Source organism: Cyclopterus lumpus, chromosome 5, assembly GCF_009769545.1.
Source record: "Cyclopterus lumpus isolate fCycLum1 chromosome 5, fCycLum1.pri, whole genome shotgun sequence".
Taxonomy (NCBI): domain Eukaryota; kingdom Metazoa; phylum Chordata; class Actinopteri; order Perciformes; family Cyclopteridae; genus Cyclopterus; species Cyclopterus lumpus.
This window is the reverse complement of record NC_046970.1, coordinates 24,488,785-24,516,722: the sequence shown is the minus strand read 5'-3', so window position 1 is coordinate 24,516,722 and position 27,938 is coordinate 24,488,785. Positions and strand designations below refer to the sequence as shown.

The 27,938-nt window shown below is 43.7% G+C and overlaps 4 protein-coding genes across 11 annotated transcripts in view; all 4 read right to left on the bottom strand.

Moving 5' to 3' along the window:
- Positions 1–1,309: 1,309 nt before the first annotated feature.
- ahcy (adenosylhomocysteinase) lies at positions 1,310–9,446 on the bottom strand. Of its 3 annotated transcripts, XM_034532359.1 has the most exons (11): positions 9,236–9,422; positions 6,997–7,187; positions 5,886–5,961; positions 5,344–5,496; positions 4,945–5,057; positions 4,638–4,845; positions 4,415–4,502; positions 4,183–4,300; positions 3,955–4,077; positions 3,269–3,340; positions 1,310–2,191 (listed from the first exon to the last, which is right to left on the bottom strand). In XM_034532359.1, the coding sequence occupies exons 1-11, from the start codon at positions 9,261–9,263 to the stop codon at positions 2,060–2,062; spliced, it is 1,302 nt and encodes a 433-aa protein (XP_034388250.1). In that variant the 5' UTR covers positions 9,264–9,422; the 3' UTR covers positions 1,310–2,059. The 3 variants fall into 3 exon arrangements, with proteins under 3 accessions (XP_034388250.1, XP_034388247.1, XP_034388248.1); XM_034532356.1 differs by having other exon boundaries at positions 3,955–4,300; positions 9,236–9,446; XM_034532357.1 differs by lacking the exon at positions 9,236–9,422 and adding an exon at positions 9,091–9,217 and having other exon boundaries at positions 3,955–4,300.
- A 3,811-nt stretch (positions 9,447–13,257) lies between these two features.
- Positions 13,258–19,676, bottom strand: chmp4ba (charged multivesicular body protein 4Ba). Its single transcript, XM_034532363.1, has 5 exons — positions 19,313–19,676; positions 15,422–15,599; positions 15,089–15,203; positions 14,331–14,457; positions 13,258–14,213 (listed from the first exon to the last, which is right to left on the bottom strand). The coding sequence occupies exons 1-5, from the start codon at positions 19,494–19,496 to the stop codon at positions 14,146–14,148; spliced, it is 672 nt and encodes a 223-aa protein (XP_034388254.1). The 5' UTR covers positions 19,497–19,676; the 3' UTR covers positions 13,258–14,145.
- A 1,369-nt stretch (positions 19,677–21,045) lies between these two features.
- On the bottom strand, positions 21,046–22,770 carry LOC117730576 (uncharacterized protein C20orf85 homolog). The gene is made up of 4 exons (XM_034532364.1): positions 22,475–22,770; positions 21,928–22,009; positions 21,661–21,759; positions 21,046–21,557 (listed from the first exon to the last, which is right to left on the bottom strand). The coding sequence occupies exons 1-4, from the start codon at positions 22,531–22,533 to the stop codon at positions 21,402–21,404; spliced, it is 396 nt and encodes a 131-aa protein (XP_034388255.1). The 5' UTR covers positions 22,534–22,770; the 3' UTR covers positions 21,046–21,401.
- A 714-nt stretch (positions 22,771–23,484) lies between these two features.
- Positions 23,485–27,938, bottom strand: part of LOC117730574 (rano class II histocompatibility antigen, A beta chain-like) — a 4,472-nt gene continuing 18 nt past the window's right edge. Inside the window, exons 1-5 of one of the 6 annotated variants that reach the window (XR_004609472.1) lie at positions 27,852–27,938; positions 25,505–25,795; positions 24,848–25,123; positions 24,053–24,750; positions 23,485–24,017 (exon numbers count right to left, since the gene is read on the bottom strand). The exon at positions 27,852–27,938 is cut by the window's right edge and continues 18 nt beyond it. Coding sequence is in view for 3 of the 6 variants with exons in the window: in XM_034532361.1 (XP_034388252.1) it covers positions 24,591–24,647; positions 24,683–24,750; positions 24,848–25,123; positions 25,505–25,795; positions 27,852–27,906 (747 nt within the window). In the remaining 3 variants the exon portion in view is untranslated. Of the gene's footprint in view, positions 24,751–24,847; positions 25,124–25,504; positions 25,796–27,851 lie in introns of all 6 variants that reach the window. The other 5 variants (XR_004609473.1, XR_004609474.1, XM_034532361.1 and 2 more) reach the window with 5 other exon arrangements.

The window sequence follows — 27,938 nt, the reverse complement described above, 5'->3', positions numbered from 1 at the left end:
AAGTCTAATAATCGAAATAACATGAAACATAATTATTAATATATATTATATGTATATTAATATTTATATTAACATATATGTATATATTAATATATAAACATATCTTTATAACAATATTCACAACACATATATGTATATATATATATACACATACATATTTGTGTATATATGTATAGCTCCTTCAGCCACCGGCTGATTCATCCCCGTGTCTGGGGGAGGGGTCCTGGCTGCTGTCAGGCTGCACAACAAGCTGAGCTCCCAGTTGGCCACAAACACTTGAACACTTTGGACTTCGCACTGAACAGCACTTTAGCCCAGTTGTGCAACACTAATACGTTTAAGTATTTTTTTTAATTTATTTTATACACTTTATTCTATTTCTACTCCGTCTGTATATATAATATTCTTCTTGTTTTTACTCTTTTATCTTAAATCTGTTATTATACTACTTGTTTTTTACTTATTACTGTGAGCAATGCTGCTGTAACCCTGTAATTACCCCACTGAGGGACTAATAAAGGATTATCTTATCTTAGACATACATATGTGTATATATGTATGTGTGTATATATACACATTTGTGTATATGTAATGTCTATATATACACACATCTATATTACTGGGAAACGATCCATCCCTATAACTTTATATCTGCTCATTCTTTTTTTTGTATACGTTGTTCTTTGGTCTCCGTATGAGGAACGCGGTGAGTTCATGGACGTCTTCAGGACCTCGTTTATGACTTCATCTTGAGAATAAAAACAAGCTTTAAGACACACGCAGCCTCCAGACCATAACTGGAATAACGGCTACATCTGGCATGTTGCGCAACAGCTCTCCCCATCCCCCATCCTCATTCATAAAAATAAAATAAAAGGTTCTGGCTTCTTACCCCCCCGTTGGTGGTGCAGCGGGGACTTAATTAGAACGCCGGTATGGATGGAATACATTTATAGAGGATTATTTAAACTTAGTTATGAGACACATGATTAATAAATAAATATTCCCCCTGCAGCTGACCACATGGGTCCTTTTAAAGGGTTAATGCCTCTTCAGTCCCCAGAGGACGGCGGGCAGGTTACTGGAAGACATCACCGCGAGCATGTCTTCAATCAGAAAGAACCGTCATGTATTTAAAAATCACTGAATACATAAAGACCCATCTGAGCCCCTTTTAAAACCTCCAGTGAGTCATTATTTGTTGTAATAAAGTTCATTACGACAAGCGTCACGTTTAACTGGCGGAGAGAAGAAATAAAGAGCATCTTAAATTTAAAATAAAAACATACAGAGGAGAAACAGTCCAGAGTCACGAGTCTAGTTTCTTTTATTCGACAGTTTGAATCCGTCGCCGAGCAGCAGGACGCTAACCGCTGAGCACCGTGACCACCGCGTCAACGCCAGCCTGATTGGCTACAGTGAGAACAGGAGAACCGGGGAGGCGTCTGGCCCTTTAAGTCAAATTAAATTAAAAAATAAAAATCACAATAAAAAAAATTTTAAAAAAAGAATGAATAAGAGCGCCTCCTCAGTCCGGGTCCAGCTTTCTTTAAGTGCTAACACAGGGCAGCGTTGAGGAGAACCTTCTAGAACATGGCCGCTGGACACAGAACCTTGATTCATCCAAAAAATTTAAAAAAAAAATACAAAAAATAAAATAAAACATGAAAGAAAATAAAAATATCGGGGTTCATTTATAGTCCATTATTGAGAGGGAATGACAAACGAGGGGAATTCTCTTTAAGCGGCCACAGCAGCACTCAATGTTTCAGAAAGGAAAGAGGAGACGAGGAGAAAGGAAAGAGGAGACGAGGAAAGAGGAGACGAGGAGAAAGAAAGAGGAGACGAGGAGAAAGAAAGAGGAGACGAACTGAAGGCGGTTTTTGGTTTCACACCGAGATGAAGCGGCCATTTTAAAAGAGGGGGAGGGGGACACACTCAGGAGAAGCGTCCCCCAGGTTTTACTGAAACGTTGACATTTAAGAGTCCAAAACCCAAAAGCGTAACTTGGCCATGTGCTCCAAACACCCAAAACCAGCCCCACCCTCCGACGTGGCTCTCAGTAGCGGTAGTGGTCCGGTTTGAAGGGCCCCTCGGCGGGCAGACCCAGGTACTTGGCCTGCTTGTCCGTCAGCTTGGTCAGCTTCACCCCCAGCTTGTCGAGGTGGGCGGCCGCCACCTGCTCGTCCAACTGGACCAGAGGAGAGAAAGGTTCCGTTAGAAAGAAGAAAAGGAAAGGACTTCCTGTCTCGTGGGCCGATCCCAAAGACCGGCTCCCCGGAGACTCTCTGGAGGTCCTCCAGAGAGTCTCCGGGGCAAGTTGAAGAATTCTTTATCGTCTTTATCTGCATTTTAACATGCGTTTTCAATAACCAGCGGAACCAAACGTCTCTTTTTAAAACGTCTGGCTGAGACGTGATGGTTTGTCATTTAAATGCATAAAAGATGCTCCCCAGAAAATGGAGTTTGGGGAATAACTGGTTATGTTAGACAGGAAAAAAAACAACAACAACAACAATAATAAGTGGCATCAAAAAACTTCTCCAGAACACTTTCGGTCGTGAGTGAGGCTGCAAATGTGTTTTTACTCATGGATGGAGAATTGTCTCATATCACGAGGATCGGGCCAAACGTCCACAACTCTTAAATATTTTAGTTTCAGAAACAGGAAAAGCATTAAAATAAAAAACACTGGAATTTGTTTTAAAAATAACAAAAAATATAAGCTTGTGAAATAAGGTAAAAATAATTTAAAGTGCACATTCAGCTCATGTCAAAGCACTAAGTGACTCCGGTTCATTTGAATCTTTCGATGCCCTCCTGACGACCCGCCTCCTTTGAAGTGACAGTTATAGATCACTGTACACCCCCCCCCCCCCCCCCCCACGTGGTTCAGACTTAAGTGAAATAATACACTTCATGTCAAGATCAACGTTAAAATCAGTAGAAGAAACAACGATGACATCATCCTCCTGTTTTTAAAGCCACCGCTTGATGTTCATCTGAAACGTATCCGGACGTCTCGGTCGACCCATTCTTTAAATTAAATAAAGAGACTCGAGCGACGGCTGCGTAATGCCTTCATCTTTTAAAAAACAACCGTTCCTTTGGTCTGATTGTTATCGGGGATCGAGATCAAATCTGGGGGCACTGAACACGGGGGGGGGGGGTAAAGTCTTCAGACCCCTTAGTTATAAATGGCTCCACACCCGAGATAACCGCAGGTTTGAGTCATCAAAACACACACACACACAGCGTGACCTCTGACCTGCTTGGGCAAGAAGTAGACGCCGATGGGGTATTTGTCCGTGTTCTCCCACAACTCGATCTGAGCGAGAACCTGAAAGAAAAAGACAAAAGAAATAAAGTAAACATGGGAATGAGAAATACAATTCATACCGGCAGTGACGACTCTTTTGATAAAAGGTGTGAATAGATTAATGAGGATCACCAGGAGGTAAACCACCGTTAAACCATTTAATTCATTTTCCTTTGAGTGAATACGTCTCGGGCTTTTATTGTGAAAGGTAAGAACCGCCTTCGTCAAGGTTTGAAGAAGCAATAAAGTTTTGCGTCTTTGCTCAGACGGGACCTCCCGTGTTGTTGTTGTTGTTGTTGTTGTATACTAGTGTATTTTTTTTTTTAATACGTCCATTTCACACCACCTGATTGGTTGAGGTCTTTATTAGTGTTGCGAAAGATTTCTTTATTCTACCCTTTTCCCATAATACTACACCCCCTTGTCACCATAGTCACATTCTCTGTGAAAAGTATATACAAAATAAATTAAAATGTAAAAAGAATCCCTTAATATACATTTCTGTGAAAAGCAAATTTCACAATTTATATTTAATAAATGCAATAAAAAAAAAAAAGTTTTTAAATAAATAAGTGTGTTCCTTTAAGAGAACTTCAACGTGTCTACTGTGTGTGTGTGTGTGTGTGTGTGTGTACCTGGTTGGTGAAGGAGTTGCTCATGACGAAGGACGGGTGTCCCATGGCACAGCCCAGGTTCACCAGTCTGCCCTCGGCCAGGAGGATGATGTGACGGCCGCTCTTCATACGGTAGCGATCGACCTGAGGAAGAGGAGGAGGAAGAAGAGGAGGAAGAAGAAGAAGAAGATTAGCGCCCCCCCCCCCGGCAGCTCGGGTGTCGGTCCAGTCCGGTTTCAAGTCTCCCACCTGAGGTTTGATGTTGATCTTCAGAGCAGCGTTCTTGTTGAGCCAGCTGATGTCGATCTCGCAGTCAAAGTGACCGATGTTACAGACGATGGCGTCGTCCTTCATGTTCTCAAAGTGACTGAAAGGTCGGACACACACACACACACACACACACACACACACACACACACTATAAGCACGCGGACACTCTGAATACGAGCTTAGGAAAAAGGGAAAGTTGTATTTCACTCACTGTCCCTGGATGATGTCCTCGCAGCCGGTGGTGGTGACGAAGATGTTTCCTTCCTTCGACGCCTCGTCCATGGTGGTGACCTCGTAGCCTGCGGAGCAACAGATGGGGGGGGAGGAGCTTATACCGAGGACCAAGAGACGGGCAGCTAGAACTCCACAACATGGCTGTCTTTTTTTTGGACCAATTGAACGTTAATATTTGACGTAATTAGATCATCGTGTACCCTCCATGGCCGCCTGCAGGGCGTTGATGGGGTCGATCTCGGTGACGATGACGCGAGCGCCGAAGCCGCGCAGCGCCTGGACGCAGCCTTTGCCCACGTCGCCGTATCCCGCCACCACGGCGACCTTGCCGGCGATCATCACGTCCGTGGCCCTCTTGATGCCGTCGATCAGGCTCTCCCTGCAGCCGTACAGGTTGTCGAACTTACTCTGGAGGGCACGCGGCGACAAGAAAACACCGTTATTTATATTAGTCAAGCTTTTTTTTTTTTTTTTTTTTAAAGTGGAGGGGGTTGGAAGTTTGCGTACCTTCGTGACGGAGTCGTTGACGTTGATGGCGGGCATCTTCAGCTCGCCCTTTTTCATCATCTTGTACAGGTTGTGGACGCCTGTGGTCGTCTCCTCCGACACGCCACGGATACCTGAACACACACACACGGTCACCTATATACTCATTGCATAAAAGCATTAACAGACCCATCGGCATCGAGGTCTTGGATCGTTGGCCCCTCGAGTGACCCCCCCCCCCGCCCCTCTGGCGCCATCTAGTGTCCAAATCTCGTCCACGCAGCTCAATCATTTACTTTGACGTTACAGAGTGAGATTCTACGTCCGTTAACTACCAAACAGTTGAGGTCTGAGGATCTTCTTTGCGGTCTCACTGAGTCACAGAACTCTGGCAACACACACACACACACACACACACACCTGCCAGCAGCTTGGGGTACTTCTGGTGGACCATGTTGGTGAGGTCTCCTCCGTCGTCCAGGATCATGTTGAGGGGCTGGCCGTCCTTGAAGTACAGCGTCTGCTCGATGCACCACACGTACTCCTCATCGGTCTCGCCTTTCCACGCAAACACTACACAACAGAGGGGGAGGGAGGGGGGGTTTATTGGACTGCTTTGAGTGACAGGTGAGACGGCCAGATAGCAAAATATATATATATTTTTTTTGTTTTACTGCAAATATAGGACTTTAAGCAGATTTTTTTTACTGCTTAATTTTCTAAATCACCTGAATTTGTTATTTAGATTTCAATAACAAAAGTAAAACATTTAGACTTGATGACAGAGAGGTAGAAAATACTTTTCAGAGCAGCGGTGGGGAGAAAAAAAAATAAAAAAATAATTATCTGGAGCCTTGTAGTCAAATAAATAATTAATATACATTATATCTCCAAGATATTTATTGACTGGTTGACCTGGTCGTGTCGTCTTCCACAGACAGTTCACAGGTGGTGTGCGTTACCTGGAACGCCGGTCTTGGCGATGGCGGCCGCAGCGTGATCCTGAGTGGAGAAGATGTTGCAGCTCGACCACTGAACCTGGGGGGGGGGGAGGAGAGAGAGAGAGAGAGAGAGAGAGAGAGAGAGAGAGAGAGAGAGAGAGAGAACCTCAGCAGCCGACTTCCTTCTCATCGTTTGACCGAGTTTGTGTGGATTTTTCTCATCAAATTAAAAGCTTTTGGGAGGCAGTGAATTTGAAGCTACAATTAAAAAGCTCAAATGAGTGTCTGAGAGCCATATTGTTGCATAGATAACATGCAACAATATGGCCGATGACCAGAAAGCATCCGAAGACATCGTCAGGAGGATGTGCGTTAACAATAATAATCATGATGTTGTCATTATAAAACGATCAAACTCGCTAAACTAACAGGGAATGAAAGAGTTGCATTGTGGGCCCTCTGCTGCCATCTAGTGTACAAAACTCGCCACTGTAGCTGTAAAGAAATCTTCGCGAGGAAATCTAAAAGCATGTAAAAGTGATTTTTTAACATCCAGTGTTGTCAACATAAACTAAGCACTACTGTAACGTGACATTCAGCACGAAGACACAACTCAAAGATCACTTTTTAGAATACGAAGAACCATGCAAAATGTTTTAAAAGGCGTTATGAAGGTAGATTTTTAAGCAACACTAAATTAAGGAATATCACCGCCACCAAAGGGAGAGAAGTGGAGTACATTAAGGGGGGAGGGGGGCTGAGGTTATTCATTCTGTTGGTTCTCAGGCTGCTGGTTGCTGGTTCCCGCAGGATGAAACCAGTCCTGGTCAGACAGATAAAAAACCAACACGATAACAGAACACGCCGGCCTTGAGACGGAGAGAGAGAGAAAACCCAGTTTGTTCAAACAGATCAATAAACTTGACCCCTCCCCCTCGGTAACTACGGCTGTAGTGCACTCTAGCTAGGCAGGCCATATACTGGGAGGATCACCAGTGAACTAAACTGGTCTGATGACGCTCATTTGACTTCGTCTCATTCGATGGGCCTCTCAAAATAAAGTCAGGGTTTAGTTTTTGGATCTGTAAAACTCAAAAATGATCAGCGGGAGGATTATTACTAAAAATCTCACCTCTGCTCCGAGGGCGGTGAGGGTCTCGATGAGCACGGCGGTCTGCAGGGTCATGTGGAGGCAGCCGGCGATGCGGGCGCCCTTCAGCGGCTTGGTCTTACCGTACATCTCCCTCATCTTCATCAGACCGGGCATCTCGTTCTCCGCGATGTCGACGGCCTTGCGCCCCCATTCGGCCAGGCTGATGTCAGCTAGGAAAGAGAGAGAGAGGGGGGGGGGGCAACTGAGGTTAACATAACGAGTCTCGTTATACCGATTTGAACGCATGAGCTACAGCAACGTTTAGGGCCCATCGCGCGACCATGTCGGCTTAATAACGATGAATTTGCGGCGCCGCATTGACCGCGAGGGTACTTGGATTCTTCCTAAACTGCACAAACTTCAATTTTGATCCAAATAATTTCACTTTTTCGCAGCCCATGTCAAACCTCTTGTTGCTGGTCATGTCCTACGATGAGCTAAAAACTCGCCCCGGAGATTAAAAGAAACCTTTGCTATAAAGACACGCATGCAGGAAGCGCTGCAGGTTAAATAACCAGATGTGGTCGTGATGCAAGAGAAAGCGTCCTCAGTAAGCAGGAAGATGGGCACTCTGTTTCCAAGCACACACACACACACGGGCCTGAATGACCAGCCAGAGACAGGATTAGGTTCACACTGGGGTCAAAAACAGCCACGCAGCTGAATTAACTCCCGCCACGTGAATCATTGTGTGGTCCTGCACGGCTAGCAGAGCACCAACGTTGGCATTTGACGGGCATTGAGGGTCAAATCCCATCCAAAGCCTGCAGCATTTGCAGTTCAGTCACCTTTGTGTCCACAGTTCAAACCGGTTATTTGAAAAGAGAACAAAGAAAGGCCGATATTAAAGTTTATTAATTTCAAGTCACGGCTTTAAGTGCAACACCTTCCTTTAAAAAAATATAAATATATATATATATATATATATATATATATATATATATATATATATATAAGTTAAGCTTGGTGCGAATGGAACACACTAAAATGTCCCTACAAAATTAATATGTAATTGACACGCACACGCACTGATTTGACTGCTTGAAGTAAACGAGTGCATCGATTCACATGTCTGGACTCGACAGACAGGGAGACGTGACACCTGAATGCAGGTAGTTTGTGGAGAACGTTTGGACTTTGCCCTCCAGCTATCTGAGAGAGCAGAACGTTGCTCAACTCCTAACCAGCTGCTCCACAGCAGCTAGTTAGGGTTTGCACAGTTAAACAACAAAAATTATCTATTTTATAACAGACCCAAAATCAGTTTGTTCTTAATTTCTGCTTTTGAATTCCTCAAAGCAACGCTTGCATTTCCCTTGTTATTTTTCCCCCTTTGTTTGCATGTTTCCTTTACATGTATTAAGCCTCATTTGTCCCCCTTTGCATGTTACCTTTACATGTATTAAGCCTCATTTGTCCCCCTTTGCATGTTTCCTTTACATGTATTAAGCCTCATTTATCCCTTTGTTTGCATGTTTCCTTTACATGTATTAAGCCTCATTTATCCCCTTGTTTGCATGTTTCCTTTACATTCATTAAGCCTCATTTATCCCTTTTGTATGTTTCCTTTACATTTATTAAGCCTAATTTTTCCTTTTTTGTATATTTCCTTTACATTTATTTAAGCGCAATTTTCCCCTCCTAATTAATAATCTACAAAACAACTTTTAATCAAAGCTGCTCCACGTGTAGTCTCAGCCTTACTAGGTAGGCAGCTCGCTCGGCCTGCTTCTGTCACTCAAGTAAAAAAAAAAAAGAAAAAAAAAAAACTGCCGGCGGGGCGCGAGGCATCACGGGAAATGTAGTTTGAAAACACAGTTCGGCTCAAAGGGAGCCACGCCCTCCGGCTCCACTCGTAAACTACAACCCCCAGACGCCAACGCGCACGCCATCTCCCGTTCAAGCCCCACGCGCTCCCGTGCTTCTTCTTCTTCTTTTTTTACATGTCGATTCATTCTCAAAACATTTTAACAAGATGTACGAGGCGGAAACTAAACAACAACAAATATTAAAACGATAATATACACGAACCCCGTAATTAGAAACATCTATAAAAAAAACCGACCGAATTACCGGCTCATTCCCTCCGTTGACGGTTAGCTTGTCGGCAGCTAGACGAGCCGTTACGAGCATAACACCGTAAACTTCCCAGCATGCTCCTCCCCTGAAAGGCACCGCGTACCAACGGCTAACCGGAAGACATCTTTGACTCTCTTACCAACTTTGTAGGCGAGTTTCTCAGACATTGTTGTTGTTGTTGTTTTCTGGTTGTTTTTGTTTCTGGGGCAGGTTTGGAGCGGAAGGCCGAGCCGACGATGAGAGGCAGAGAGCGCGAGGGAGGGAGCGACACATGACGGCTCGCTTTTTATCGTTCAAACTCGTTCAGAGGGGGGCGGGGCGAGGTGGTTACGGAATCCGCTCTGGACTCCCATTGGCTGCGGTAAGCTGCCGCCCCGCGTGCGAGCGATTCGATTGGATCACGGTTGATGCGGGGCCAGCCAGCCAGCCAATGATAAGCTTCAGGTGCTGTGTGTGTGTGTGTGTGTGTGTGTGGGGGGGGGGGGGGGGGGGGGGGGGGGGGGGGGGGGGGGGGGGGGGGGGGGGGGGGGGGGGGGGGCGTTTTTAAAGAACAAGTTTTGACTGAACCGAATGGTGTGGACCTTGGCTTTTGGCAAATATGTTACATTATAATTATACTATCATGCTCTATTGGGTAGTACTGGGGTTGAATAGTAATGTATTATTAAGTTACACAAGCACATAGTGTAAAGTTCTCACCTGTACCCACATAAAAGTTGTCTTTGAAATGAAGTATAATGTTAAACACACAGCAAGTGCACGTGCACCGAAACTGTGCAATGGTCACCATAACATAATGCAACGTGTTTGCATTGGGCAGTGGTGGAAGGAGTATTCAGAGCCTTTAAAGTACTAATAATAAACAATTAAAATGCTCCATTACAAGTGTAAGTACTGCATTTAAAACCATCTTTAAGTAAAAGTATTATCAGCTAAATGTACTTAAAGTATGAAAAGTAAACTACTCCTTATGGAGAAAAATGTTTTTACTATGGTAGAGTAATGTTTTTAAAATAATACTATTGATGCATTAATGTGTATGTTGCATTTTAGTGATGTAGGTCATATTCCATACAGTCATCGTAATATGTGTCTCTGATGAAGGGGAGTAGAAGTATAAAATAGCATAAAGTATCTCGAGTGAATGTACTTAGTTGTATTCCACCTCTGGCATTAGGTAAACGCACGATAATAATTTAAATATTTATATTTAAAGCATTTGTTTCACCATTTATAACCTTATATTGTGATCAGGTTGATAATGGGTCAAATGAAGTAAAATAAAATAAAAAAACAGGAACTTTAGAAAGGTGAAAATGGGCAAGAAATTAAAAAGGCTAAACATTAAAAGGCAATAAAAAACAAAAGAAGAAATGTGCACAATGGAGCTGAGAAAGTTGCGCAACACGGTGTTGCAAAAATGAAAACCGAAAAAAGTCGTCCCTTCGCTTCACAGTGCAAAGATAACCATCTAAATACAATTCACGAAGTATATTCAATAATATCGTAATAATATCAAGAAGGGACTTTATTTTGCACAGCACCTTTCATACATGGGATGCAGCAATAAATGGTGAGATAGTAAAGATAAACATTTAAAAGATATATTGTGCTGCGTTGCCCAATCTCAACTCTGACCTCTGGCCTTTGCCCCAGAATCTCTAATATTGACCAATTATTTCTGAAGGAAATGTTTTGACTGTATTTACCGTCAAATGCACACAGAAAAAAAAACTGTCGAAATACAAAATATGAAGTGTGTTTCTTTTTATTAGTTGTTTATTGTGAGTCTACACGCATTAAGAGACCCAACAATGAGCAGAACGAGAAGAATCAGAGAAGAATTATGAATTAACCGCCTGTTAATGCAGATTAAAGTTTTTTACGACAGATGACGGATATAGAAAGACACATTTCCTCCTTTGGTCAAACACCTTAATATCAAGTACCAAAGTAAATATTCCTGACAGAGTACTATTCACCTGCTAAATATTTCCATTTCTGTGAAGCCTGATACCGAAACACCGGGAGTGGAAGCCTCCAGTTAAAAAGGGGCTGAGCTCAGCACTCTGGTAGAAACACTAAATATACCGCAGCTAATTTTAGGGGCTGGTTTCAAGCGGCTTCGCTCAGGACCACCACGGACTGCCCCCCCCCCCTCCTATCGGGTCTCAAGTGCCGCACGTTTGCGTATTTAAATCGTAGGTCAACAGCCTGGGGACCCGAGTCCCCCTTCTTCAAACCTCTACAATGTTTTTTCAGAATTTTGAAAACTCTTAAAAAAAATGTTTTCTTGGAAATATGATTATTCCTATTTTTTTTTCACTTTATAACTTTCATTATTAGTAATAAAACTGCATACAAGATTTAATATTAAGGGAGCATTAAATGCCTGTCTACAAGGGAAAACATGCCAATTTGCACACGACAATAAAGACTTTCATTCCTAAATTAAACGCAAAAAAAAATAAATGTATATATGTATATTTAGGTCGTCAGCACCAACGTTAAATCTTCATGACGAAAAGAAAAGAGGTAATGTGGAAACAAAGCTAAGAAGAAAGAGGTATCTGGTTTGCACTTCCTGTTAAGGTGCATCATGAGATTAGGAGCATCACTATTGCCTCTCAACGGCTCTCAACATGGCGACACTGCTAGCAGCTAACGGTGCGCCGATCCGCTGACGCGCACTGCTAGCTTCCGACCGCGAGATACCTCTTCTCAATGTTTTAGGTGAGGTCATGAACGGCGTGACGGATGACGTCAGTGTAGATTTATACAAAACGGCCTCTTTGTAGCTCCGTTCAGAGTTCTAGACGTCGACGTTTCGACGTTAGCAGCAAGCTAACCGTAAAAAACACACATTATTGATGACTCGTCACTAAAGTGCCTCGGAAAGGGGGGCGAAGGAAGTTCTTTAGAAACAACTGGATGCAGTTCACAACATAATTTACACATTTGGAGCACTGAAACAGCTCTCGCGGGAGTAATTAATGATCTAATTAATCCTAAATGTGATTAATGTGGACTCCCTTCCTCTGTCACGTTCGTTTTAGAAGTTGCAAAAAGTTACAGACCGGACCGGACCAGACCAGACCAGAACGGACCAGACCAGACCAGACCAGAACGGACCAGACCAGACCGGACCAGAACGGACCAGACCACACCGGACCAGGGTCGACCCGCTCGCAACTATGCCGACTTTGCGTTAAAAAAAAAAGAGCACAACTTTCATATCTCCACGTCATTTAATTCTTTTATTTATAGATTTACAGTCTTTTACAGTCTCAATTCCGGACCCCCCCCCCCCAAAAAAAAAAAAAAACCCCGGACAGGAAGTCGAGGCTCAACAAGCACAAGTTGGACCGTGAAGACGAACCGCGTCTCGTGTTCGGAGTCAGTTCCGCGCGACAGGCGAGTGAAAGAGCAAATGGAGAAAATAAAATAAAGATCCAGCTCACTGTCTCAATATTCACAAGAGGTCACCGTGTCACTCACACACACACACACACACACACACACACACACACACACACACACACACACACACACACACACACACACACACACACACACACACACACACACACACACACACACACACACACACACACACACACACACACACACACACACACACACACACACACACACACACACACACACACACACACACACACACACACGATTAGTATTCAACCAATGTAGGATTTTCTCGAGAGTACATCGCTAAACCAGACGGACAAGGCGCTGGAGGTGTCAGGCACGTGCAATTTTAACTGAGGAACGAGAGGCGTTGCGATGTGCCCTCTGGCAGCCATTTTGGAAGTTTACAACCCGCTTGAATAACACAAAAACAACAACAAAAGAAAAGGTTGGGCAATCGCCGAGCTACGGTATCGAGGAAGGATCGACTTCCCCCAGTCAGAAAATGAAATAGTAGAGACGATGAGATGCATTATTTATTTAATTTGGGATTTTTTTAAACGTTAATTTTTTTTAGAGATATTTAACGTTCATTTTTTAATTTTTTATTCTCATTATTTGGTATTTGTGGACAAAAATATATATATTTTCAGTTTTACAAAAGAAAAAAAAATTATTATGCATGCATTGTTTTACAAAATTTGTACCCAGCGCAGAAAAAAAGAAGAAGATTGATCCAAGAGAAAATATATTTTATAATGTTTTAAATGTAATTTTGATGACATAATAATAATAATAAGTAATACAAGTAAAAACGTGACGGAGAAAGCCCTTTCTATTGACCACTCACGTGACCTCGCAGTAGTTTAACTCAGAGCCTGTTGGGCAACAACGTTCTCTGAAGCACCGCGGTCAGCGACGCGGTCAGCGACGTGATCCCCTCTTCACTGTAAAAAGTATGTTTTAGTTTGACAGCGATTTCTATACGACAAAGTCCAACATTTCCATTATTCATATATATTTTTTTTTGCTGCTGCTGCTGCGGTCTCAGCGTAGATGGTGTAGTGTGGACGACGGGTCGTCGTCGTCCTTGTAGAAGAGCAAAGAGACGACAGAGCAGGAAGCAGAAAAAAAACAAACACCCTCACCCCTTTTCTTCACAGTCCTCCCAGAAAGAAAAAAAAAGAAGAAGCCTCGTCCTGTCCTTCCACACTCCCTCCCCTAGAAGTACGCACTTGCACTCTCCTGCCCCCAAAGGGCATGTGGCCTTTACCCTATTTGATATATATATATATATATATATATATATATATATATATATATGCTCAACCACAGGCTGCTCTCTGCACAGCCGGAGCTTAAAGACATTCGTACCGTGACATTAATCAGAGGAGAAGAGCCTGGGTTTCTTTTTTTTGAGTCAGTTGAATATGTGCACAAGTGCGTACTTTAGGGGGCCGGGGGGTGCGGTAGATATTGTGTGGGCTTGGAGACGGAGCAGCATGCTAGCAGCGGGGCTCAGCAGCCCAGAGTCCCGGTCTCGGTTCCAGATGGTGCCCCCTCCTCCCCGTCGGCTGGCTAGCAGGGGGGGGGGGGGGGGGGGGGGGGGGGGGGCGAGCTAGCTCAGTTAGCCGCCGCCCAGGCCTCCAGGTCCGCCATGTCGTCCTCGTCTTCTTCCTCCTTCTTCTTGGCTGAAGGAACATCAATAAAACATTTATTGACAGATTCTAGATGTCGACATGGTGTTGTTTGTGTGGGAGTTGAGTCAATGTTGTATTTTATTTATTTTTTCAGGCAGCATTTAATACCCGGTCTGGACGGTAGTGACGTAGACGGTACGCTGGGGAGGGGAACGTCCTCCGTTCCCTGGATTTCCAGAAGGTTTTTGTCTAGCTCTTCCTGTTCCAGCTCCTCCAGCTCAGCCATAAGATCATCCTGAACACACACACACACACACACAAATAAGTAACACACACACAAAGATATATATAAAAAAAAAAATAGAAGCTAAGTTCTTTTATCTGAATTTAGAGTTTCCTCCATTTTATTCTAACGCCAGTAGCTGCATCTGATAAAAGTTATGGAGACACTGATTGGCATCCCAGGCGTAATTAAAACTTATGAATAGCCCTCATTTAGATCAATTGGGCACTAAAGAGTTGTACAACTATTACGTTATTTCCCTCGACATAATGAACAGCTGCTCACGTGAGCCAGCCCAGACCGAGCAGTTGGGGAGGCGGGTCTAAAAGGACGATATTCTTGGCGTCGCGCTCTCATAGGAACGACCGGCGGGCCCCGCCTCCAACGCCGTACTTAAGACTCTTAATACATCCACGGTGCTTCCTGTTTATTACCTATTCTCCGAAAACTACACACAATATTTCAAGTGGATTCATCTGGCACGTCCTCAGTTTTGAGTCTCGAGCCTCCAGCTCTGCAAGTGTCTTCGTTGAGGTTTATTGTTCATCACTACAACCCCCCCCCCCCCCCCCCCTCCCCAGGCTAGAACCACGGAGGATGAATCTACCAATCACAACGCAGCGTACGATGCCTTCGCTCTCACCTCGTCAAACTCATCTCCGAAACCGATCGGTCTCGAGATGACGTCCGAGATCTCTTGGGCCACTTCCTGTTGCTCTGTGATGTCCGCCATCAGGTCGTCCACTTTGTCTATGTCCCTGTGGAACAAGGAGAGAGAGAGAGAGAGAGAGAGAGAGAGAGAAGACGTTGAAATGTGAGCAACAGAAACCAACGATGGACCGCAGGACATTTGGATACGATGGCCTCGTCCCAGAAGGTAAACAAGGGAGACAAACAGCCAAAAGGGACCCAGAGTATTGCGAGTACCTGGACTACGTACAATAACCTTAACGAGTGTCTGAATGTCCCCTCTTACATGTTTTCGTGGGCGGCCTTCATCGCCTTGGCGGCGTAGCCCATGTTCTTGAGCACCTCGGTGTTGGTGTTGGCGTTCTCTAGCGCCTCCCTCTGGAACTCGATGGTGGACAGCGTGCCGTCGATCTGAGCCAGCTGCTTCTCGTAGCGCTTTTTCCTTTTTAAGGCCTGCAGAGCCGCTGGACGGGAAGAGAGGACGACACAGGTGAGTTCAGGGCCATGAAACTGTAACCGGCGGGCGTTGCTTTTAAGACGGCTTTGTTTTCTTTTTAAAAAAAGGTGGAAATTAGTGTTTAAAATGTAGAGTTCACGATTTAAAAAAAAATGAAAAAAGAGAGAGAGAGGCCACATCCACACGGCAACCTTTGACCAGTCACGTCACGCACGCTGTGAACAGGAAACACATTATTATTATTATTTATTTACATTTCTTTAAAAACACATGGTTGGTTTATTTAGTTTTAAAATTAAAGTCCCTATTTATTTGTTTTACCTATATTTTAGCTATTCTAATTTATTTATTTTTAGCTTTTAGGATGTTTTAATTATGTGAAGTGTCTTTGAGTATTATGAAAAGCGCTATATAAATTAAATGCATTATTATTATTATTATTAAAATACTGCGAAGGAAGAACGGAAAAAGACGGACCGGAGATTTATTTGCTTGGACCGACGACGAATGTCCAACTGTCACTCAGAGTCATGTGATCGGAGCGCGACCAATCGGGGAAGGACATGTGGCCTCGGTCTTCACCATGAAAACAAACCGGACCAGCGGGGGGGGGGGGGGCCTTGTTTAAAAAGGTGTGAACTAGTGAAGCAAATGTGGAGCTCGCGATTGAAAAGCGTGAGAGAGAAACAAAACAAGACGATTCAGCAACCGACCGGTTCACCGTGTGTGTGTGTGTGTGTGTGTGTGTGTGTGTGTGTTATTCTGTTACTCTGAGTGTGTGAGGACAAATTAGGAGGAGTTTGTCCCAAATTGAGCTCGACTGTTAATCTGATCAAATCCCGTCTGAGCCAAATCTCATCAGGCCCACAGACATCTGGTCTCACCTGGATAAAAACCTAAATACTGTGATAAGGAAAACCTGACTGACTGGGACCACTGGGAAGATAACTGGTCTCACTGGTTTTAAATGATGACGGCTAGTTAAGTCTGTCTATTGTCTTGTGGGGGGGGGGGACCCACATCCCCAATTATTCTGACAATAGATTAATTTAAAAAGATTTCTTATATTTTTATTTATTTGAATGCATTTTGAATTTCCTGTCAATTTAGTGAATGAATAGATTAAAACAGTTAACTTGGCCTTTCCGCTATGTTGCCATTAAACTAACTCCCTGTTGCCAGCTGACATTATACACCATCCACTATTCTATTAATTCACTTAATGTTACGGCTCTCCTTTTACTCCACACATCCCATACTCAGCGTTTCTCTGTGAACGATTGTCTGAACCGTGAAAGGGAATTCCCCGGCTGGTGCTGACATGAGAAACCACCGTTGGCCTAAAGCAGCCGAGTCATCGTCATGTGAGCGGAGGGAGTCGGGCGATGGAGACTCGCCCTCAGCGACGGGGTGTTTTAGGAACTCAGGTACGAGTATTCAGGCCGAGGTTCCTCCCTCTCTGTAAAACTGGGTCATCCGAAACAAACTGAAACTGACAAGAAAGCCAGCAGGTTTCCTGTCTACCGGGTTGTTTGTGAAATGTGGTTTCTGCAAGCTGGCGGGTATCTTCATACGTCTGCAACGTGCATATATTTATAGACCAGAAATCTGTTCACTGTGCTTTATCTCTCACACACACACACACACACACACACCTTTATCAATCTACAGTATGCGGTTGGTCCACCAGGAGCCAGACAGCAGCTGACAGGTCCAGTTCCATCAGATTATATCAGCGCCCGGCCCTATTCCTGGACTGCTAACATCTTTACGCGACATTACACAAATCCTCATTTGATTATCTCGGTTGCATTTGCCTTTGTTTTCTCTGTTGTCCTGCTTCATTTTACAGGAGCGGCCGGCTCTATGCACAAAGGTCTCAGTTCTGTCTGACAGCTGGAGGCTTCCATCAACTACAAAAGGGCCTTTTTTTTTTTTTTGTAAATGCATACCACTGCTGTGTTGATTGCGGTTGCATAACCATGTTCTCACGTGATGTCATTCTTCAGTCCTTTTCGCGACTGCGTTTTAACTCTCTATAGCTCGGAGTGGGGTGTGTTGAGACGGAATTGAGACGGGCGAGAAGTGTAGCAGTAAAATGTGTGAGTTACACCCGAGAGGCATCACGCAAAACGCTGTCATCACCGGTAGGATGAGCGATGTGGAAAGTCGTGTTTCAGAGTCGGAGGCCGCAGCATTACGTAATAAAGAGAGAGGACTTTTAAAACCCCGTCGTGACCGAGTGTTTGTGTCGAGGGGATTTAGCGGTTGCGTCACAGGTTGTTTTTTTTTTCCCAGCAGCCACAGCTGGCTGCATGTAAACAGGGGGTGTGTCACATCTTGGTTGGTTTTTTTTTTGCCAAAAATATCTCGTTAAAACGGTATTATCACACTGAAATGCTTCAATTAGAGCTGAATAATGGTATAAAAACCAACCTAACAAATAGTGAACTGTATGATAATAAAAATGACATTAAATATTTATTAAAAAAACCCACACAAACAGGAGCCGGCTGGTTGCAAAACATTGTGCAAAGTGTGTTTTTGTACACATTTAAACTGATTATTTCAGACTGAAGGTTACAGTCGGACTCTTTTCTCTAAAACTGAGGAAGCGTTGCCGCGGTGAACCTGAACAAACTGGTTCAGTGGATCGCCCGCGAGCTTGTTTAGCCGTTAACATTCATAGAAAGCTACGGTCCGCGTAGTTTGTTTTCATGAGAGCAACATCTATCCAGCCAGGCCTCCCCCCTTCTATTGTCTTCTTCTTCCTGCTGTAATTATAACTTCCTAGAGTTGGTAAATCATTCCCCAGGAGAGCCAAATGATTGGTTCCTTCTTCTAAGTAGCGCTGTGAAGGAGCACATTAACTTCAGGCCTCGTCACAGCCTTCACAACTTGAACCCGATCACAGTTCTGGCCTCGCCCCGTGACTTAACTTTCCTTCCTCGGTAAAAGATAAGCAATATCTGTCCAACGATGACGTCATTTTATTATAATGGGGCATAAATATGTAAATATTTGAAGGCAGTCGTTGCTACCTGCCATCTTTGTTTGTCGAGTCACTCCCAGAAAAATGAGTGAACTAAACATTCGTATGCAGGTGGTTAGAAGGAGGTTACTGGATTCTGGATATACGTACGACATCGCTTTGAATATATAAAAAAAATAATACACACATGAGAATAACCATCTATGTGTCATACATGTGGAGTAGACAGAAGTAGCAGTAGTATAAATGAAATCATGAACATGTGATATTATTCACACATTAAATATACCGTGATATTTGTGTTATTAAAAGCACGTGGTAGGCCACAGTTTTAAAACTTGTATTCTATTTTTTTGGCTTGTTGTCATTGAAGTCAGTGAACTTGAAACACGTTGAGAGTTGGTTGGACTAATTTAATTTAACAATGAAGCAAACTTTCTTTTAAAGCTCCTTTATTCTTTGAACTGTTTTTTTTTTTTTTAGAGGTTTTATTCTACAGCATTAGGGTCAGCTTTTTTTATTATGTTTTAAAAAATCCATTAGGAAAATGGAGTCAGGCGACCGTGTTGGCCCCGACTTGTGATCAGGCAGCCCGTCGGGCGCCTACTTCCCGGTTCCGTCCCCGGCCGTGGGCCTAACTCACGAACTTAAAGTGTCAAAAGCCTACAAACTTCGCGCGTGTGTGTGTGTGTGCGCGCGCGCGTGCGCGTCTGTTCTCCCCCACTCACCTCGTTTGTTTTTCGTGCCGTTCTTCTTCGCCGTCACGAGCTCCATGTCTATTTTCTTTTCCAAGAAATCCTGCTTCTTGGCCAACATCTCCTCGGTCTCTCGGAGTTTCTGGATCGCCTCCTGGGGTGTCGGCCCCTTCCCTCCCTTGCCCCCTCCGCCGAACAACTTACCGAACAGCGACATTGTCGGTATTCGACGTGAAAACAACAACAACAACAACAACAACGCGCGCGTGTAACTTAGTGACACCGACCCGTTAAACCGTCTCTCTCTCTCTCTCTCGCGTCAACCGTCGTCGCGAGCCGCAGGGCTTCTGCCGCCGCCGCTGCTGCTGTTGTTGTTTTTTTCCGTGCGTCTCTACTTCCGGTCTCGTGATGTCATTACGTCAGCGCTGTCAACGTGACCGGCGCGTCGTCATACTCTCCAGAGGGGAATTTCACAGGTGACGAGGCAGTGTGTTTTAAAAATACCTTTTTCCTATCAAATCGCTCAGTATTGAGTAATATTTATAATATATAATTTTGGAGAGGTTGTTGTATGTATATTTACAATTCGTATTATTATTATTATTATATTATATATACTGTAACTTTGGTAGCACTTAAATGTCTCTTCCTGATAGCACTTTAATGTTAATGTCTTAAATGTCTCTTCCTGATGGCACTTTGTAGTTTAACTTTATTGAAGAAATTGTACTTGCTTGATTCTTGTTGTTCTGAGTTTGGACTCACGGTTTAATGCACTTATTGTAAGTCAGCTTTGTATAGACCAAAATCACAAATTAAATGTGCCTCAGAGGGCTTTACAATCTGTACACATACTACACCCTCCGATCGTAGTATAGTACCTGTTTCCATTGTGTTAAGGCCTCTCTTCACTGGCTCCCTGTTCGTTTTAGAATTGATTTTAAAATGTTGCTGCTCACTTTTAAAGCACGCCTGGGTCCGGCCCCAAGCTACATCGATGAAATGTTAGCCCCATATGAGCCAGTTCGCAGCCTTAGATCCTCCGGTGGGGCCCTTCAAGGACCTTCAAGGCCCTTCAAGGCTTAAATCAAAGGGTGACCGTGCTTTTGCCGTCAGAGCCCCTCGACTTTGGAACGACCTCCCTGAGGGGATAAGACTAGCAGAATCAGTAGCTTCTTTTAAATCACTTCTTAAAACCCATTTTTATAGAACTGCTTTTAAGTGATGTCGTCCTTTTATGCAGTTTCCCCTATTTTAGTTTGTCTGTTCTGCTTTATTTTGTATTTGTAATTTTCTATTCCTCTATTGTGTTCATTGCCTATATGGCATTGTCTCCTTTGCCTCATGTATCTTCTGAAATGTTTACTTGTTTTTTACTTTACGTTATGTTTTGACTTGCTTCTATGTAGGGCATTTTGTAAACCTTGTTTTTAAAGGTGCTGTATAAATAAAGTTAGTATTAAGTACACAAGTACAAATTAAAGGTACTTTTATCCTACTTTAAAGTCCTACCTTTACTTTTTTACTCCACGTTATCTTGCAGATCCCGATTAATCAAATGTGACTTCATCTCAGACACTGTATACACTTTCATTTATACACTTTCATTTTTTTTTTACATTTTCATTAACTTTATTATTTAAATTCTTGAATGTAATATTCCCTGCTATTTTATTTTATTGTTTTTGTATATTTGTAAAGAAGAAGAAACAAGAAATTTCCCTTTAGAGATGAATAAAGTCAAATCTAATCTATCTGTTGAGTCACATTTGATTCATATTAATATAATAATATTACAACGTTCATTTACCGTCACTGTACAACAGGGTTGTGCAACCAAATCCAGTTTGTTGTCTTCTTTTGGTACATAAGAAAAACACGTACAAATAAAAACTATACTGCAGTCAGAGTCGTTGCCCCCTGGTGGCCATTGTAGAGAATGCAAGTTTAAAGTACTTTGGCTTCAGTTTCAGATCAAGTTGTGACAAAACATTTCCAGACCGTCCATACAATGGAATGCTTTTTAATAAAGTATATAATCTCACGATTGATTTAATTAGTTTATTTAATGCTGCATCTGTGTCAGCGAATAGCCAAGAAGACACAGAACGTGGGATTCCACTCAGCTACAAGATCCGAAAGGCCAGCCCAGCTCCTCCATAAAACTACGCCTCCCATGATGCACCGGGGCATACTTTTCCAGCTGGAGATGCGAGTACCCCGTACGCCAACCAATCAGGGCCTGAGAGGTCTGAGGGATTGGAGGAGGGGGTCCAAGCTGAAGGAAACACAGACACATGAGGTGATAGGATAGACAGACGGATATATATATATATATATATATATATATATATAGATAGATCGACAAATAGATGGCGTACATGGATGTTTTTTTCTGGGGTCGGGGGTCGTGCTGCCAGGTGATGATGGGGATGCTTCGCTCTGACCGCCTCCTTCAGCTTCACACTCTCCCTCTCGCACTGAAATACATGAAGCATAAACTTTGTTGTTGTTCCATATTTCAGTGTTTTTTGGTGTCTTGTGAGCTTGCTGCGAGACACCAACCCTAGAGGGCAGTGTGTGTGTGTGTGTGTGAGTGTGTGTGTGTGTGTGTGTGTGTGTGTGTAAGTGTGTGTGTGTGTGTGTACCTCCATGTAGACCTCTGTCAGGAAGCCCCACTTGTTGGGCCAGACTTTGGCTGCTTCCTTCTCAACTTTTAAATGTGCCTTCCTACACACACACACACACGCACACACACACACACGCACACACACACACGCACACACACACACACGCGCACACACACACACACACACACACACGCACACACACGCACACACACACACACACACACGCACAAACAGAGTTTATGACAAGATTATTTTCCCAAAATAAAAAGACCCTTTTTACAACATAATATATTTTATGTTGTAATAAAATGTAATACAAAAACAAATAGTGAATCATTTCATCCCAAAAAACTATAATGATTTATGTTCCTCATTATAATGACGCATTGCACATCTCATTAATAAAAAGGAACCATATCTCATTATGACAAGTTAGTAATAATAATTAAATAACAATGATAACAAAACTACTCATTCACAAACAGGAAGACAAAGCTTGTATTTTTTTAAACAACATAAAGGTTTTAAAAATCCAGTCAGCACGGTAAGAAGTTTGCAGCTTTACCAGATTTCATCTCGATGCACAAAGTTGACGGGTTCGGATGTTCGCTGTGTATCCTCCATCTGTCCTGACCAGTGTGTGTGTGTGTGTGTGTGTGTGTGTGTGTGTGTGTGTGTGTGTGTGTGGAGTCTTTATCTCCGTCCGGCTAATGTTTCACCTGTGAGTAAGTCACACCAACAGACCTGTTTACCGCTCGCCATGGAGACGGAGTTCCCACCCTTGATATACATCACTTCTCTGCTTGTCCTCGAGTGAGTAACCGTGACGACGGTGGGATGGATCGAGGGCCAGGGGTCAGGGGGGGGGGGGGGGGGGGGAGGTCGTCGCCTTGGGAGCTCAGACATGTTTGAGTTTTCGGTCACGCTGAAATGTCTCCACAACCCACCAAAATCTTTCAGCCCCGTCCAGTGAGCCACAGGAGTTATTTTAATTTTAAATCATCCACACGTCACATTTTATTAAGTATTTTTTGCACTGACAGGACAAAACAAAAATTCACTTTCTAAGTTTGATCTGAATTGTTTTCTCTCCAGGTAAAAAAACATGTACAAATATATATATATATATATATATATATATATATATATATATATATATTTAAAGGGGTGTTTTGTTGTTGTTGTAATACTAATCTTGGCCACAAGAGGTGCACCACTTTTACATTACATTACATGTCATTTAGCTGACGCTTTTATCCAAAGCGACTTACAATCATGTTGCATTCATACACCGTAGACACAGCTACAGGGTTAAGTGTCTTGCTCAAGGACACATCGACTAGGGCGGGGATTGAACCACAAACCCCCTGATTGAAAGCCGGGCATGCTAACCACTGACCCACAGTCGCCCACTTCCCCGTCTAACTCTGTCTTTCTGTGTGTTTTTCGTATATATATAATTCTGCTCTTGCTTCTATGAGTTAGCTTAGCAGATAGCTAAGCTATTGCTTCTATGAGTTAGCTTAGCAGATTGCTAACAGCAGATCCATGAAATAAAGACCCAGGAATCTGGAGCAGAGTTTAGGGTTTTTAGTGCGAGTCTTTCTTGTTTTTGTAAAACTGTGGAAACATAACATGACTTTACACACTGTCCACATACATAAACATGAATATAGAACTATGATTTAGCATGAAGCCATCATGCCACAAATGACTAGTATCTATTAACAAGACTAGTTAAGAGTCTAAGCTAATTTTAACATGGATGTTAATGATGAAATGCTAACGACGATTAGCATCTATTGCTACAACACAAAGATTATACTAAAACATATATCTATAGATATATATATATATATATATATATATCTATCTATAGATAGATATATAGATAGATATATAGATATACATAGATAATATATCGTACATACTTAGACCTTTAAAGGCTATATCTATCTATAGATCTATATATATAGAGAGAGAGAGAGATCCATATATATCTATAGATATACTGTATATCTATAGATATATATATAGATTGAACAAGAGTAAAACGTGGTCCAGGTTGACAACATTCTCTTGACCTCTTAAACAGGTCTGCATGTGTCCTCCTGTACTTGATCAGGCCCGAGGACAGAACCACCTCCTGTACTTGATCAGGCCCGAGGACAGAACCACCTCCTGTACTTGATCAGGCCCGAGGACAGAACCACCTCCTGTACTTGATCAGGCCCGAGGACGGAACCACCTCCTGTACTTGATCAGGCCCGAGGACGGAACCACCTCCTGTACTTGATCAGGCCCGAGGACGGAACCACCTCCTGTACTTGATCAGGCCCAAGGACGGAACCACCTCCTGTACTTGATCAGGCCCGAGGACAGAACCACCTCCTGTACTTGATCAGGCCCAAGGACGGAACCACCTCCTGTACTTGATCAGGCCCGAGGACAGAACCACCTCCTGTACTTGATCAGGCCCGAGGACAGAACCACCTCCTGTACTTGATCAGGCCCGAGGACGGAACCACCTCCTGTACTTGATCAGGCCCGAGGACGGAACCACCTCCTGTACTTGATCAGGCCCGAGGACAGAACCACCTCCTGTACTTGATCAGGCCCGAGGACAGAACCACCTCCTGTACTTGATCAGGCCCAAGGACGGAACCACCTCCTGTACTTGATCAGGCCCGAGGACAGAACCACCTCCTGTACTTGATCAGGCCCGAGGACAGAACCACCTCCTGTACTTGATCAGGCCCGAGGACAGAACCACCGCTCCCAGCAGCAGAGCACAGACGCCACCAACCAGGAAGCCCCTCTCAGACCGGTTAACGGAAGGTTCTGCAACACAATAATGAGAGAAGCATCTGTTGTGTGGGCCTTATACACAATTCCTATTAATGCAAACACAAACAACGACTTGTAGCCCCGCCCTCACCCCAGTGGTACACCTTGGGCTCCCTGAGGCTGATGTGCTCCACCGTGCAGCTGACCCCGTGCTGCCGGCCGGGCCCGAAGTCCAGGTACGAGCGCACCTGATAGGTCCAGTCCCCGTTCGGCATCGCCTCGCTAAGGGTCACGCCCGAGGTCACCTCCTGTCCGTCGCGGTGCCACGTCACCCGGATGCGTTTCGGGTAGAAGTCGTACGCGGCGCACAGCAGCCTGGTGTCGGGCCCGGAGCCGGCGGCCTCCGCGAGATCGACGGCGGGCTCGACTGGAATCAGAAGGTTGACGAGTTGTAACGGTTCGGGGAGGAAACCCTCGACAATTTTTTATCAACGTTCTGTAATTGCCAGACAATTCTGGAGCTTAGAATTCAAGTAGAGGGGTGATGCTCCGCCCCTTTTTGGTGGACCACCACGAATGATCTGTTGATTTTCACGGATCAAGACTAACAACAGCATAGCCGTCAGTGGTGGACAAATAAACTATTATTTTGATCCAAAAATCCAAAATCCAATCTCGACTTTTGAGAATCGTGACACCTTGCCTTGTTCTCGTCTTTATGCTAAGCTATGCTAGCTAACCACATCTCTGTACTGTAACAGACATGGGATGGATTGTAGATCGTGCATCCAGTGTTTTGAATATTTACCAACGTTCTCCTCAATAACCTTCAGTAACGTGTCCACGTGGTCCACACAGATCAGCTGCCTCTCCACCTTCCTCTGCAGAACGTCGTGGTCGTCCTCGTTGAAGTGAGACGCGGTGATGAACCCGGCCCGACTGAGGCCCGTCCAGTGGCCGACGGTGCTGTTGTACCGCATCGTGTGCTCCCGGTTGAAGTACCAGTCGATCAGATACTCCGCCTGCAGCCGCTCGGCGGAGTGCACGTCGCACCAGAAGTTGGAATACATGAAGAAGCCACTTCCACCGGCGGCGCACTCTGAATGGAGAAAAGAGGATTTTTACATTGTATGTTTGTTTATGTTTCTCAGTATTTAATACGTGGTGTGTTTATGCACAAAACGCCACTTAAAGCATTTTTCGGGATCTAGTATTCATAATCACATTGGGGCCAAACATTTAGAGCACATTCCCCCTTTAAGTTCAGGCAACAACTTTGTTATGTTAGGTTTGGTTAAAATAAGTACCTGAACTAAGTATAACAACGTATAGCTTAAAAAACACGGGACGGCAATATACAAAAAAAAAAACGCTTCGGGTCATGGACTCTGGTTTCCTGAGTGAAAGTCCCACTATAAGCGGTCTCATACCGCGTCACTCGCTCTGATTGATGTACTCTATTTGACTCAATAGGGTGCCAATAAGGTGATTATTGGTTTCCACCAATATAGGCGAGCTGGGCCCGGCATGAAAGGAGGAAGCCATTTTGTGTCTTTTGATTTCAGAGGCATAGTTTAGTTATATGGATTCATATTTGTGTCCCATCCTCTCCCACTTAGATCCAAAGAATGACTTTCACATTTCTTTGGTTTGGTGGTGTTCGTCTCCGTAGCTCGACTACTGGACTCATGGATGGCGGTGAAAAATTAATTACAGCAAGCAACACCTGACAGACTTGAAAACGTGTAAATGTTTTCTTTAAAAAACACTTTAATATTCAGGATAACCCAAAAGTTATTTACTGAACCAACAGGTCGGGTCAAGTGTCAAACACTGGGCCAGCGGAGTTCAACTTCCTCATTCAAATCTCTGGAGTGTGATGAAAAAAACTAAGACAAAAAGGAGAAATAACACGCCCCTTTTGTATTAGTGTCATCAGTCTTTCTCTTTTCACTGAGTTACTGTCATCTGTTGTGTCTTTTAAAGGTTTACAGTCGCGTCTTGAGCTCTTTCGGTTCCTCTTTCTTTGCTTCGTTGCTTCTCTCTGGCAGCTTGTCGCTACCTGCCTGACATCTGGACTCTCGTTCTCTACGCCTTGTTTTCTCTAACAAAAAGGTCTTTATTGCGTCTGCCCGCCATTTTGCTTCCTTCCCCGGCGCCCCTTGAATCTGCAAACTGTGACAAAAGGTTATTAAAGGAGCTGCATTTAACTTCCTGAGCTTCAATGAAGTAAAGTAAAGGTGTAGAGGAGTGACGTCTACCTGAAAGTGAATAAAGCCACTCTCCTTCTGTGTGTTTGTTATCAGAGTGTCCATCACCTTGTAGCCCCGCCCCTAAAGCATCCCCTGATTTATGGTCTGTTTGACTCTAAATGACCATAATTTACTAGATGAACATCACGCTGTATTGAAGAAGACTTGAAACTAGAGATTGAGACCAAAAACTAATGTTTACAATGTTTACTGAGGGAATACATCAAGAGAAGTAGAGTCATTTATATAGACTTCTATACAACCAGAGGAGTCGCCCCCTGGTGGTCAGGAGAGAGAATGCAGCTTTAACACATGAAGCATAGACTTCTATACAACCAGAGGAGTCGCCCCCTGGTGGTCAGGAGAGAGAATGCAGCTTTAACACATGAAGCATAGACTTCTATACAACCAGAGGAGTCGCCCCCTGGTGGTCAGGAGAGAGAATGCAGCTTTAACACATGAAGCATAGACTTCTATACAACCAGAGGAGTCGCCCCCTGGTGGTCAGTAGAGAGAATGCAGCTTTAACACATGAAGCATAGACTTCTATACAACCAGAGGAGTCGCACCCCTGGTGGTCAGTAGAGAGAATGCAGGAGCATGGTGGGTGTTTCTAACTAACCCTTAAGTGACCCATGTTCCCCAAACTCTGATCTTGCACCTTTAAAATCTGACCTGCATTGAAAGTGTTTCACTTCCAGTTTAAACACAACTAAATATTTGTAGTATTCAATCTTTCCTGTTAATCACATTGCGTATTCTTTTTTTTAAAAGGACTTGAAACATACAGAACTGGATACGCAGCTTCTCAACATTCTGAGTAGTCAACTTGTTGCCCTAAGAACTACAAATAACATCAAGGGAAACGACAAACAATAATAAATGGACCAAAGAGCGACTCACCCACCACCCAGTTGGAGAAGAGACCCAGAAACAGCAGAAACGTGAAGCTTCTCATGTCGAAGCCAAAGTTAGAACAGATTGTTGTGG

Bases quoted from the DNA above. Each gene is read 5' to 3' on its own strand.
- ahcy (XM_034532356.1), bottom strand. From the start codon at position 9,263: ATGTCTGAGAAACTCGCCTACAAAGTTG. The intron at 4,503-4,637 runs GTACACGATGAT...GTTGCTCCGCAG, and splicing joins CCTGCAGGCGGCCATGGAGG to GCTACGAGGTCACCACCATG. The intron at 2,192-3,268 runs GTCAGAGGTCAC...CCTCTGGTCCAG, and splicing joins TCTACTTCTTGCCCAAGCAG to TTGGACGAGCAGGTGGCGGC.
- chmp4ba (XM_034532363.1), bottom strand. From the start codon at position 19,496: ATGTCGCTGTTCGGTAAGTTGTTCGGCGGAGGGGGCAAGGGAGGGAAG. The intron at 15,600-19,312 runs GTGAGTGGGGGA...CTTCCCGTCCAG, and splicing joins CGGCACGAAAAACAAACGAG to CGGCTCTGCAGGCCTTAAAA. The intron at 14,214-14,330 runs GTATTAAATGCT...ATGTTCCTTCAG, and splicing joins GTCACTACCGTCCAGACCGG to CCAAGAAGAAGGAGGAAGAA.
- LOC117730576 (XM_034532364.1), bottom strand. From the start codon at position 22,533: ATGGAGGATACACAGCGAACATCCGAACCCGTCAACTTTGTGCATCGA. The intron at 21,760-21,927 runs GTACACACACAC...CATGTATTTCAG, and splicing joins TGACAGAGGTCTACATGGAG to TGCGAGAGGGAGAGTGTGAA. The intron at 21,558-21,660 runs GTACGCCATCTA...TGTTTCCTTCAG, and splicing joins CCCCAGAAAAAAACATCCAT to CTTGGACCCCCTCCTCCAAT.